The 13937-nt window shown below is 44.7% G+C and overlaps 1 protein-coding gene and 1 long non-coding RNA gene across 21 annotated transcripts in view; one reads left to right on the top strand and one right to left on the bottom strand.

The window, feature by feature from the left end:
- The window catches only part of trpm3 (transient receptor potential cation channel, subfamily M, member 3), a 106569-nt gene that overhangs the window by 21157 nt on the left and 71475 nt on the right, over positions 1-13937 (bottom strand). For 9 of the 20 annotated variants that reach the window (XM_019885618.1, XM_019885619.1, XM_019885624.1 and 6 more), the window contains exons 9-16: positions 13449-13521; positions 9567-9667; positions 8595-8729; positions 8453-8503; positions 5126-5161; positions 4851-4991; positions 3412-3441; positions 1400-1692 (exon numbers count right to left, since the gene is read on the bottom strand). In XM_019885618.1, coding sequence (XP_019741177.1) covers positions 1400-1692; positions 3412-3441; positions 4851-4991; positions 5126-5161; positions 8453-8503; positions 8595-8729; positions 9567-9667; positions 13449-13521 — 860 coding nt within the window. The remainder of the gene's footprint in view (positions 1-1399; positions 1693-3411; positions 3442-4850; positions 4992-5125; positions 5162-8452; positions 8504-8594; positions 8730-9566; positions 9668-13448; positions 13522-13937) is intronic. The other 11 variants (XM_019885621.1, XM_019885623.1, XM_019885628.1 and 8 more) reach the window with 3 other exon arrangements.
- Positions 5126-7690, top strand: LOC109525265 (uncharacterized). The gene is made up of 3 exons (XR_002170107.1): positions 5126-5399; positions 5481-5602; positions 7013-7690. It is a non-coding gene; the product is annotated as an uncharacterized LOC109525265 (long non-coding RNA).

The following is a 13937-nucleotide window of genomic DNA, read 5'->3' as shown; positions in this document are numbered from 1 at the left end:
AATTTGTCATCAAATAAGTCCTCGGCAGTAGTTGGTACGATACAGTTTGACACATTGGTGAACCATCACCACCGGAAAGAAAGGTTTTCACAATTTTTTTCATCATTGCGTGAAATGAAATTGTACACATCAAAAGTACGAGCGGTATCGGTCAGTATTCAGCGAGTTTTCAATGAGTGAAGACTTACACTAGTATTGGTCTGAAAATAAGTGGCATTCCTGTGGAAAAGGCGACATTGAAGACATCCATCCATTATCCAAACGGCTTGTCCTCATGAGGGTCGCGGGTGTGCTGGAGCCTACCCCAGCTGCCTTCGGGCTACAATTTTTTTCATCATTGCGTGAAATGAAATTGTATACATCAAAAGTACGAGTGGTATCGGTCAGTATTCAGCGAGTATTCAATGAGTGAAGACTTACACTGGTATTTGTCTGAAAATAAGTGGCATTCCTGTGGAAAAGGGGACATTGAAGACATTCATCCATCCATTTTCCCATCCGCTTTATCCTCACAAGGGTCGCGGGTGTGCTGGAGCCTATCCCAGCTGCCTTCGGGCAGTAGGCGGGGGACACCCTGAACCGGTTGCCAGCCAATCGCAGGGCACACAGAGACGAACAACCATCCGCGCTCACACTCACACCTAGGAACAATTTTAGAGCGTTCAATCAGCCTGCCATGCGCGTTTTTGCAATGTGGGAGGAAACCAGAGTATCCAGAGAAACCCTATGCAGATACGGGGAGAACATACAAACCCCACACAGGAAGGCCACCGGGCCACCCTGTCTTTTATGTTTGACACAGAATTGCCAAGTCTATAAAAACAGGCCTCAAAATCATGGAGAACATACAAACTCCACAAAGGAAGGCCGGAGCCAGGATCGAAGCAGTCGACCACCGGGCCGCCCTATCTTTTACGTTTGACACAGAATTGCCACGTATATAAAAAGAGGCCTCAAAATCACGAAACGTCAAACCACGTTTGAGCTCCGGTGGCTGCAATACATCCCACGGCATCATTGCGGGGCTTTTCTCCAGTGGGACAACGAGGCGCTCTAAAATGGTCAAGCCAGTAGACTATCCGAAGGGAAGATCCATTTTTGGGGTGTAGGCATAGCTAGCTAGCACGTTACCACTGAGCCGGTTCACCGCTAATGCAAATGAAGGCAACCCTTTGAAGATTCCTGCCCTAAATGAACAGTTATTTCTGTCAGCGGAGTGCTTTCCTCGAGGTGATGACTCTCGTCTCCAATGCATGTCCTTAAATAATGATGATGCATGTTATTAGATTTCTCTATGTATGTCAGTTCTAACTCCTGGGAGCGAGAGGAATCGGAATCAGGTCATTTTGATGGGAAGAAGGTGTGCTGGCGCGCTCGGGGGCGCGCGTCTGTCGCTCACCTGGAGTTGTGGTTCAGCTCCTGCGAGATGTCGTCCACCATGTCGTTCTCGGACGCCTCGTGCGCCATGGCTTTACACAGTTTGCAGGCGACCAAGGCTTTGGCCATGGCCTCTTCGCCGTGCTGCCAAAAGAAGAGCGCCATCTTCTGCCGCTTCATCAGCACGGCCCACACCATCAGCTCGTGGAAGGGGAACGGGAAGTGGTTGATTTCAGGGTCGTCCAAATCGATGTCCACCTCCTCCTCTCGCTTGCGTGTCGTTTTCTGACGGCCCCTCCGAATGGGCATGTCATCCTGGCGGGGGGGAGGCGTGTGACATGTGACAAGGAGGGGAGGAAAAGATAGACAGCCATGTAGATTCTTTCTGCGGGCAATGATTATGCATGATGCTCATTACCATAAATTTGAACTGCAGATGTGGCGGCCCTGAACACTTTCAATTCTTCATACGGTAGGTTAACTCCTACGTATGAATGAAAATGACATGATGCTGTTTCTCCGCGTGACATATGTTTTTATGTTGCTCGTCTGCACATGAGTTTAAAAGAGGTGAAACAATCTGCCTCGGGAGACCGTGAAGGAAATCGGAGTTCTGCGCCTTTTGTTTGAAAACGCTTCTGGGTACCGTTTTCCTTTGTTCGCTTGCCGTCTCCAGAGAGAGTGACACTGCCGGTTTGAGCAGCAGGTCATCATGGAGGTATCGACTTCAAATCATGTCGAGAGTCAGATCAAGCTTCAATTGCAAATATCTCAAGGCTAAGCTGTTGCGCTCTAGATACGGTACACGCTTTGAAACAAAAACAAACGATCAAATATGCCCGTAGCACCGCATATCAGTTGTTGTCAACCTGTAATGGCTTCCAAGGTACGTTTTTTTTTTAAGCTTTTATTATGAACAAGGAAACATTTACAGACACACGTGAAGAAAGGCAGAAAACAGACAAAAAGGTCATGCATGTGGGGTTTTTTTTCTTTCTTTTTTTTTTTTTAAATACATGACTCACAGAAAACTGCAGCTACTTCACACATGGGGTCAGTCTTTGCTCATTCAGTTCAGCGCAACTGTGAGCTCTGACTGACGTATTCTCACAAGAGTTTAGTAGAAAGTTGCACAAAATTGTCAACTGATCCACTCTGACCATTTCGGGACGTTGGAAGCTCCAGGGTCAAACTGTCAACATCATTCATCTTTTATCAAATGCAGCGGTCGGATAAATCGAAGTCTGGGTGTATCTGTATCTTTTTTTTTTTTTTTTTTAATACTCATCTAGAAATAACTTGACCGATCTGTGGCCCTTGAGCACAAAAGTTCACCAGCGCCTGAGCTAAATTGTGCCAGCAGGCACAGATATGAGAATTGTATCGCTTGGTGATTAAGTGCAGCCAATGAAAATGATGTGTCTCATGAACGTGATTCCATTGACATGGGAAATGTCAAATTATCAAGAAAAAAAAAAACGAATAAATACTGAATGTGTAAAAATGATCCCCAGGTGTGCTTTGTGGGCAACTTGAATCCTGTTCTTTTTGCTTTCGGACGTTTCTCATCATCATCATGCAAGCTGCTCTTGCAATTTGCAAAACATAACACGGTAAGCCAAAGAAAAATATCATGCAAAGGTCTTGACAGGTATGCTAATGGTTAGCGCTACATTGGACGATAAATCAAAGGTTCTGTGCAACTTCAGAGGTAAATTTGGTCAGTATTTTGGTTTTGTTAGAAAACAGTTCAAAGTACTAAGTAGAGTGCATGACTTCTTTTGGATGAAATCCGACTAAAAACTCTTGTGAGAAGAGGCACCTCAGACATGTGCAATATTGGGACTCACATATTTAAACAGCGTGAAGCCATGAAACAGTGATGATTATTTTGAGGGAAAAAAAAAAAGAAGACATTGACTGACAGAGGCAAAACACGGATCAGCACATATTTGGAAGAACACCACTTCAGAAGAGGAGGAGGAGGAAGAGGAGGACGGGCAGTGAAGGAATGACCATGATGGGAACACTCACCTCCATCCCCAGCAGTTTCAAGGCTTTGGGCTAAAAAAGCAACAAGAACATGAACAGACTGAACAACACCTTTGGGGGGATGTATTTTCATGGAGCAATGTGTTGCTGGTGAAAAGACAGCTAGGCTACGTGTACAACCTCTCTGGTTGTATTAAAGCAGAGTGGTGGATTTAGTACAGTGGATCCGTACGATAAAAAACAAGGCCGCGTTTTGCATTATGCATTCATGAGCTATCATCTCAGTTGGTAAAAATAGGCTCGGTTTCCTTGGGGGATTTTGATATCTGCATCTATTTAAAGGCTTTGTTCTTTGTCAACATGTTTATGTGCTCGCGTGCGTGAGCGTGAGATCATGATCACGGGTTCTGCTTCGTCTCGAAAAAAGGCAAAAGAACCGACTGCCTCTGCCTCCCCATCGATATGTCTTGGCATTATCGCCATCTTCCTCCATCATGCTGCTTTTGTCGCTTGCGTTGGAGACATGCAAATAGATGAACAGGCGTACGGCAACTCACACACACGCAAGTACAAAGTGCACCATGAAGCAAAATGATGGCTTTTGATACACTGCGATGTATTTTTTTTTTCCATAAGACCCACGTAAGAAGCCGAATGAGGGGATGAAACAGGAATGCATCGCTCTTAACGAAAGTGCGCATAGAACCAGTAATGACTCTTTGGCTAAGTGGTTTCTAATGGCTCGGTGAGATGACTGGTCCTGGCTGCATCGACAACACTCACAATAATCATCAATGTGAGTTCAATGACACACATGCAATTGGAACAACATCGATGCGAACCGTCAGAATGCAGGAGTTTGACCTCAATTAACCTTGTATCAAAACCACAGCTTCAAAATAATGTGGATAGGCCACTCACGCGCATCTCTGTCGTTACCCTTGGAGACAACAGATCACAGATTTTTGGGCGCTGTAAGATCAGTGCATCAGACTGGACACCTTTCAGGTTGTTTTAGAATTCGCATTAGATGAAATTCACAATCTAAAGTTACATGTTAAAATAATCAAATTATGTTTATTTTAAAACACGTTACATCTTCACGTTCTTCTATCCCCACTCAAATGCTTTTAATGCGTGAGCTAAAAGCAACTTCCCTGAACCACTAATATGACTTCTATTGCCTGCAAAACTATGGGCTAGATTTGAACTTGCTGCCCATTCAAGCATGTCACAAGTAAAAATTAAATGCACATGCTAATATACCCTGGAGTGCATATTGTTGTCCCTACTTTGCAGATTAGTATTATTAAAATATAAAGCATCCACATTATCCATCATGTACTTGTCAAGGTTAATTTGCCCATCCGGTTTATTTTCCACGGAGTGTAAGTATCAATATTAATGATTCATGTTGAGAAAAAAAAAAAGATAAAATAATGAATGTTGAACGTTGAAGAACATGTGATGAATTTGCTTACCCTTTTGGGCCCAAACAAGTTGTGGTACAGAGTCCTGAATCTCTTCCGAGTGTAGTTACAACGATAAGCTCCGCCCATTAGGTACTCAATGACCAATCCGATGTCGATTAGGCTGATGCGGTAGTCTGGGGGCAGGTTTCCCTACAAAAGTGCGCGGCGTTAATGGGCAGCGACTTCTTGGCAAGGCAAGTAAAAGACACACTCACTGCAACAAAAAAAAAAATCCACATCAAACTGAGTTTGGCTATGAAAGAAAACGTGATTATCGGATTCACCTTGAAGTAGATCCAACTGAACCCTGGATATTCTCGCTTGGAAAGAACACACAGTGTCAGTGAGTAAAACGCACGATAAGCACGAGCAGGGGAAATGAGAAACACAGAACAGGACGGACAAGATCTCTCTTCCAGCGCTTAGCACAAAATTGTTTTCTCAACAAGTCCGTGCTTTACATCGAAAGGAGAGAGAATTTTTGGGCTCGTCGCTCAAGGGATGAGACATAGACAAGATGTGCACGTCTGGCCATAAACTAAAATTCCCAAGCTGTGAGTATGTAACGGTGCAAAATGATTTTAAAGAGCACTTTTGATTTCTGAGCGTAATTACAAAAGGTGGCTCATTTGCTTTTAGGGACTGAACGAGAAGAAAGAAAGAAAAATGTTAGACTGGCTGGAATGGACGCTAATGTGGAGAGAGAGAGAGACAGAGAGAGAGAAAGACTATCAGGGAGTAAGTGATTAAAAGGAAGGATGGTGAGCGCCCCCATAAATACAATAAGTAAAAATGATTAAAAATACAACTCACCTTTACACGGAATGTAGTTGTTACAATTCGTGCGAGCCCTGCACATGTTTTTCTCTAGCCGGTCTGATCTTGTGTTCACTAGCATAGCTTGAAAGAATGTATATTTTTTCTGTTTCGGATTTCATTTGATTTTTAATTGGATATGAAAACAGATATGCTTGTAGCACAGTAAAGCCACGTGCCATAATGCGACAAGTGTTATTGGCACAATGTCGTAAAGTGACCCGAGTGTCGTGATGTTGGTGCGCGTGTGTATGTGATCTCAGAAGAGTTGTAGTTAGCAAACAGTTGCCGGAGCTTTTATAGGACATAAAACTTTGGCAAAAAAGATGGCTGCTACCCTCGTTATTCACTGTCTGTCCCGTGGTTCCGCTGGTATGAATTTTTTCAAGACAAGAGGCGAAAGTTAGCGATGCTAATCACTTCTGCCCATACCCAAGCAGCCTATTTTCATACTCTGGGACTCGCACAGACGAATGAAGACTGCGTTGCATTGTTGGCTGGACATTTCGCGGATCCATAGAGAATTGCAGTCAAACTGCGCTGTAAATTAGTGATTGGATGACATGATGCCAAAAAACATGTGATTGGCGATTAGACGGATTTCAAATTTTAAACGTTGGTGCGGAATACTAAAGTCACCGAATCAGTTGAGCTTCTGACACATACCGTTACCATTTACCTTTGAAATAGCTTCAATACTAATGATTGGGCCAGTGGAGAACCAAGTAAATCTTCGGTTATCCGCTTTTTCTTAAAATGTATCTGTGAGCAAGCCGCTCTGCACTTCAGCCCCACTGTTACGAAACAGTGGGGCGAATTTACATAATAACCACCCTCTACTCCCAAGTTTCCGTCAAGCTCCAGAGCTTCAGTCAAGTCACACCGCCAGAACCACCAGGTTTTGTTGATTGCACAGATTCGCACCAGCGCTTTTGATGAGCTCCACATTCTTAAATTGCTTGATGAAGGTATTGAGACAATGGAGGCCCGTTTGTGTTTGGCGACGTGAACGCTGCCGACACATACACATGCCTGTACGGGAATTTAACAAGAAAGATGCTTATTTGGACGTTTGGTGCTGCCACCACAGGCAAAAATGGAATCTGTATTAGGTGTAGAATAATTCTTGATCCTGGGGGTATTTTAGCGAAAGAATGTGACACACGCCGGATCACTGTCAAAATATATCACCTTCAAGAACGTAACCTGAACAGGCAATCATGCCATGTAAATATGTGCCTATGGATTAGTACATCCATTTTGATTGTTTCACTCGAGCTCAAAACAGACAGGTTGCCTTTCCTGCTGAGATGTGACAACCAGCATGAACCGTCTTTGTTTATTTACTCCTCCAGAAAGTCCATTTCTGCTTGAGCAGCTGCAGCCCACAAAGCCAATCTGTGTGTGTGAGCTTTCTCGCCGTGGGTGATTGGAGCACATTACACCCGAGAGCAAGCTTCAGCAGCAGTTAGCAGAAGAACACCTGCTTCGGGATCAAAATATCAACAAAAGGCCACGTCCGCAGAGGTGAACGAGAACGGCAGCCACAAAGACTCAATCTGTGGGTGGCGTTGAAATCTAATTGACATCGGTGAGGTGCGGTGTGGTTCCTCACCACTGTCAACCACGACAATAATAAATATATTGCTAAAATCGGAACGCACAGGAGGTTAGGTGTTGATTAACAGTGCTGTTGAGATTACTATTGAATTACTCCTTCATCAATGGAATTAATTACCAGGGAACGTAACCGTTGTGTGACTTCATCTCGTCGTTTCAAACTCATCTTACATTGCCCTTAAAAAAAAAGCCTCACAAATTATTTTTGATTTTGAAAAAAATACACCAGACGTGTATGTGGCGCGAACAGCGAAGAGTCTTTGCAACTTCTGTTATCAAGCCAGGCTAAACTTCGCCATCCCCCACCAACCTACAAAGATCATAAAACAGCAACATACTTCGTTGACAACTCACACTTTTCGGTTAGCCTACTCTTTGGCGCCACCTTGTGGCAAGTTAAGGCACGGCAGAAAGAGCTCAACAACACGCAGAGACTCGATTCTGCAAATTAGTTTTTTCCCCGCTACGGACAGATTTCACAGTAAAAATGTGAACTTCGCATATGGGTGGGCCGACGACACGGGCGGAATGTAAAGCTCAGATTGTTGTTTTGTTCATGTTGCAATCAAGTTGTGCACACGACAACAAACAAACAAAACAAAAAAAAAGTAGGCAAATGTTTTCTGTTTAACTTGCAACAATTCGATGGAAACATTTCATCACCTTCACGATGAAATTAACGTGATTGCGATGCAAAGAAAGGAATTACAAATTCTCGCCCGGAAAAACACACGCTACGACTCTAAAACACAAAACAAACACATCGAAGTGACTCCTTCTCAGCCTCACAGCAGCTCCACAGCTGTTTTCTCCAATTCAAAGTCTGCGAATAAAAGACTGTTTAATGCCTGCGCTGTTGGTTTGCAACGGTGCTGTGTGCCTTCGAGAAAGAACAGAGTAAATAAATAGGGAAGGAGTAAATGCAAGTCGACAGAGGGATGAGAGTCATGCACAGCGCTACGCAGCTACGGCAGCCTGCAGCTCCAGCTGAAAGAGAACAGCCAGCCTCTATTTTTGCGGTTAGGAGCAACTAGGACTCGCAAAAAATAAAAAAATAAAACCAGACAATACAATGCAAATCAAAAGAAGCTTCATGTGGTCTTTCAGACACAGACATTCCAGCCAACATTCCCAGAGGCTCGTGTTCTAGAATGACGGGTAGCGATGGCTCGTACCTTTTTGACATCCCTGACAAGGTGGTAAAGCGTGTTGGACGGACCGTGCCTCTGCAATCGAGAAAAATGAAACAGAACACTGCGATCAGGATGTCCGCCGCCGTGGGACGCGGTCCGCCAAAGACACGAATGATGTTCTTACCGTGTTGTAGAGCTCCTCCAGCCTGGACAATGTGAGGAAACGGTGCATACTGACTCCATTTTCGATCAGTAGCTTGACAAAGTCCACCCGGTCCAGAACTAAGGCATCCAACATGGCTTGCTCCAGGGAACCAACCTGAGCAACACGGCAGTGAGGAGTCGCACACTCACGTTAGCATAGTCGCGATACAACCAGACAGCAGTAGAATAAGGATCGTGTCGGCATTTGAAACACGGCAGTAATTTTCGGCTCATTGACGTCTACCAATTTTGGCCTATACGAGTCATGGGTGGATATTTTTTACGGAAACTTGTCAGCCAATCAGAGAAAGGGTTCGCTGTAGTAGAAGACGAAACGAAAGGCTTAAGGAGATATAATGAAGTTATACCATTTTTTGAAAAACAGATTTTCAATCGGCTCAATCACATAAAATAATTCCCCAAAAAGGCCATTTTTCCCCAATACAAAAAACTCAATTTCTCCAGAACCCATTTTCCGATTTTCATGTGTTTTAATCAGATTGAAGTGGCCATTTTGAAACCCGTCATTTTTGGAAAATCTTGTCAACGTACTTTTTGTTGAGCCACACATAAAACTCAACTACTGAAGTCATTGACAGGTCTTGCTGCAGATTCTGAACAAATTAAGCGCTGGACTGTTTTTACAATGTCACACATTCAACCCTCCATCCGTTTTTTTCATTTTTCAGTGAAAGAAGAGCAAAACGCAAAAGTGAATGTTTGTCTTTTGTGTCCATTTGATGTTTGGCAGTTACTTGGGACCTTGTTTCCTCTTTTTCAACCAGTTTCTTTCAGTTCCTTGCCAAATCGACAACACCAATTTTCCGGTTTATGCCAATTTTTTCAAGCATTCGAAAGGTTTCGGCCTGACTGAAAACGTCAGCCCAACTATCGCGTGCTATAATTTGAGGTCCAGTTTGGGCGGCCTTCTTGCGAATGTTTGCTTTCTTACGGGCCACTGTTGTCCGTAGATGAAGATCTGACTGCGGGCGATGTCGACTCTGTTCCACGCGAGAGCCAAACTCAACTGGTCGGGAGCTGAAGCGTTGGCACCTGAGGGGAAAAATAGGCACATGTTCGGTTGAAGCGAAGACACTCTGACCTTTCTAAAAGCAATCGTACAACTCTGTCATGGAAATCTGATGAAGAGGCATCGGTTCCTCGATTGATTTCGAGGGAAGAGGTTCAGTTTTGATGTCTATTGCTTGTCGTTTACTTTTCAAAGAAGGAACTTGATTTTCTCAACGCGTTTCAAAAACCAAAGCAGGTTCACCTTAAAGACCAAATCCCAATAAGCAAACTTGGGCGCTGTGTTGGGGAAACCCATAGCAGCCTTTGAACAGGCGCTTGGCATGACATCGGCTTCATTGGGTCTACCATCAACATTCATTGGCATCTTAAGAACAAGGGACTCTCCTTTTACACTTATTGAATTTTGTGGTGTGTCAAGCACAACGATAATGAAGAAGCTTGAACCTCGAAAAGCCGTTTCCAAACAGAGAAAGGAGGGCTGAGGCATCCCCAATCGTGTAACAAACGCCCTGACAGCCTTCCTCCCTTTTGTCTCATTCCAGCCACAAAAGCTGCCCTAAATGAGCTGTTTTGCCACCAGCCATTTGAACGCCTGATTGGTATGCTGGACACAGTCGTTCGCTGCCGCGCTGAGCAACAACAACATTGGCATGTATAGAGAGATGCCACCCCTAAAATTGAGAACCGAAGAAACCTTTTGGATTGACGGTAAAACTTCCACTATTACCGTAATTACAAAGTACAGTAAAACCTCTCCTTTCTCATGAGCACTTTGAAATAGTAATTCATGCCTTCGTCACATCCCGGCTGGATGACTGTAATGCACTTTACTTTGGAGGCAGCCAATCCTCCATTAAACGTCTCCAGTTGGTCCATAATGCTGCTGCTCACCTCTTGACTGGTACTCGTAAGAGGGAGCACATAGCTCCTACTCTGGCATCCCTTGACTGGCTCCCTAAACATTTTAGAGTTCTTTTTAAGATCCTATTATTTGTTTTCAAATATTTAAAAGGCCTCGCACCACCTTAGCTCTCTGAGCTCCTCCGCGCCCCTACACCCCTGCCCGGCGCCTCAGGTCTGCGGACCAGACATTATTAGAGGTACCGAGAACTAAGCGGAGGCTCAGAGGGGACCGAGATTTTTCCGTTGCTGGTGCCTCTCTTTTGAATAACCTCCCACTGAACGTTCGGCAATCGCTGCCCATCTTCAAAACTCGCCTCAAAACTCATTTGTATTCTTTGGCTTTTGACTCAGCATGACTCAGACTTGATCTTAGTTTGACTGTTTTTGTGCTTTCTACTGTCTTTGTTATTAATTGATTGTTTATTGTGGTATATATGATATTTGCTCCGTGTACAGCACTTTGCATACAGCGGTGGCTGTTTTCAAGTGCTCTTTGAATACAGTTGAGGTGAGTTGAGTTAAAAGTGAAAATTTGACTTCAAGTATTTGCAGTCCGCTGATAACTCGAGCATTTTAAGCGACCTAATTAAAAAAAATGAGTCTGCGGTGAATGAATCCATAATAATCCTTTAGTATTTAAACAAGAATATTCAAAGAGCCCAACAGCATAATCACTCGACAAAGTGCTCCTACTTTAAGGCCTGCACACGCACCACTGGAGCCTCATGCTGCGATTTCACATGGAGCCTTACTAATAAGGGGACAAGCTCGCTAATAAGCACTTTACCGGAGATTTGTGTGCATTAATGCGCAGGGGTGGTCTTGTTTTATTCAAAGCATGTGACCTTACAGTGCATCTCCGGGGAGGCCAAATTGCAGCAAATGATCTTTATGGACCGAATCCGCAATTGATTGACTCCCTCAGACAGCGCACATCAATGATTCCGACGTCTGCTTTGTTCAAGCACTTCCCGGAATCTCACAACCTCCCGGTTGGCTCTGCTGCCGCCCCGCGCTTTGTATTTATGCGTTTGTCGCGCTTCGGGCGGGATCTCGATTGCGTCAGTGAGGGGTCTAATCCAGCGTTTTCAAATGCTGCTGGGCAGGATGTGACAGTGGCAGGATTTCACTTTACACTCAAAGCCCTCACGCGTCTTTTCTTGGCGGTGCGGCACAGAGGGAAACGCGCGCGTAAAATGACTCGAGCGGCTTACTTCCACGTGCATATCTTTTTGCTCTTCCGCGGCATGACTTTATTGAAATGTCGTCTTCCCACTCTCAAAATACCGACGGATAAAGAAATGAAAGGCAAAGCAAATCAAATTCAGAAAGAAACGGCGATGGAGAAAACAGAATACTGTACGTTTGTTTACAGGCAAAGCAATAAAGGCCCAACTCGCGGAGCGACGCTTGAGGTGAAGGAATTATGCATGTGGACGATGCTGCAATAATTATGACAAACATTTCTCCGCCAATCTCCTCTAAACTCTTTGCGAGTGTGCAAGATAGAATGCTGCAAACTGCTACTCACGCAGCCGGAGTCCTGCTGCACCATCAGAGCAACCGTGATCAATCCGAGACCCCGAGCCACCAATCGAAGGTATGGATCCCTTGCGCGCGTGTGTGTGTGTGTGTGTGTGTATTTAAGGGAGAGGTATGGGTTGGTCTTGGGAAGCATTTGAGGCGGAAGAAGAAACAACTGTGGTTAAAATTACGGTCCAACACTAAAATTTGATTTTGGAAAACTACCAAAATCTGGAAGCAAAGAAAATGTTTGAACATTTTGTGAGACTTCAGTTCAGTGGGCATCTGAAGGATTAATTTCACAAGTGTCCTATGCTCCTTTTTGGGCTTTTTGGGGATCGCACCACAGAATCCTACTGTTGATGGCAAACAGGAAAAGTGTGCATTGGCACTGTATTTTTTTTTATGCTAAAAAGTTGCAGGAAATATTATATATTGAAGCCGGGATAGATTCTGTTGACATGATTTCATTTGGGGGGAAGCGGGAGGGGAGGAGAGAAATTACAATAAGGAATAATATGTGAATAAAAGAATACGGCACAACAATACATATTCACACTGTATTGATGAACATATCGGGGCTGACCTTGACTTGTCTTCTTACTAATTGATTTTTATGTGATTGTCGCAATGCTCGCCGTTTGTTGATGTATTTTTTAGTCTTATTTTTGCATAGAACATCAGATTTTTGAAACAAAAACACAAGCAAACTCCCAATCCCCACACATTCGATTCCGAGCGAGCTGCATGAACAGTGTAGGAATGGACTCAAGAGCGGGCTGATGGAAAAGTGAGCTGAACAGAACCAAAAGGGGATTGCTGTTCATTTCGGCGCCTGGTTATGCTTCAGTTGTGCCAGTCTATGCGCATGTGGTCCAATCCCAGTGGCCCCGACCGATCCTCCATGCATGCAGACCCGCCGATGGTGGCGTTTATTTGCTTTGGCAGACAGCAAATCAATAAGCGGCCGGTGAATAAAGTTAAAACACCTCGGCGAGCGAGGGAGATGGATGGTTTTCTCTGAGGATGGTTGAGCCCGCGGGGCCAATATGGAAGATTTCCTTAACCGTCTTTGAATATAATACGTTCACGGTATTAGGCCCTTTCCGCCAGGAAGCAAATAAAGGGCGCCTCCAGATGGAAAACAAGCGTGGCAACACGCATACGGATGGAAAACACAGTTTGTGTGCCGTGGACGCTTTTTAAATCGAGACCGCTCGGGCCCACCGAATCTGCGTGCCGAATAACAACTTGCCTAGAGGGCAACATGGAAGCCGCTTACTGTTGAGTGACTTTAGCGCACGCACACACACACACACACACACACACACACACACACACACACACACACACACACACACACACAAGGGCCTACCTTTTAGGAGTGCCGTAAGGATGGCGAGGTCAATGTCTTGATGACCCTCGGACCCCATTCGAAAGACTGTTATCTGGGAGAGACAGGTTGACAGAAAATGTGGTGAGAAATGGAACTGCTTTTTTTTTTTTTTGAAGACCATAGTAAAAAGGAATGCGCTGTATTCTTTATCTTGAGGCTGCATGTTTCGACGCCGGCATGCCTTGGTTGAGCCCATGGGAGCGTAGGTGCACGTCCATGTATGTGCTCATGCGTGGAGGGCACCTTGAGGAAGCCAAGAAACCGGGGGAAGCGTGTTCTGAATGCCTGACGAGTGACTCCGATAATCCTGCAATCCAACCATCCATCTCCCCCCCCCTTCCACCCCCCTCCCCCTCATTTCCCCGCAGCCCATCTCCCACCCTCTAAATGTCTTCATTTCATAGAGCGCTGGGAACGTGCAAGCTTCCTCTGCATGCTGCTGCTTCGGTGTTCTTTCGGCCAATGCAG

This window comes from Hippocampus comes, unplaced genomic scaffold (genome assembly GCF_001891065.2).
Source record: "Hippocampus comes isolate QL1 unplaced genomic scaffold, H_comes_QL1_v1.1 scaffold78, whole genome shotgun sequence".
Taxonomy (NCBI): Eukaryota; Metazoa; Chordata; class Actinopteri; order Syngnathiformes; family Syngnathidae; genus Hippocampus; species Hippocampus comes.
This window is presented reverse-complemented; position numbering and strand designations above follow the sequence as displayed.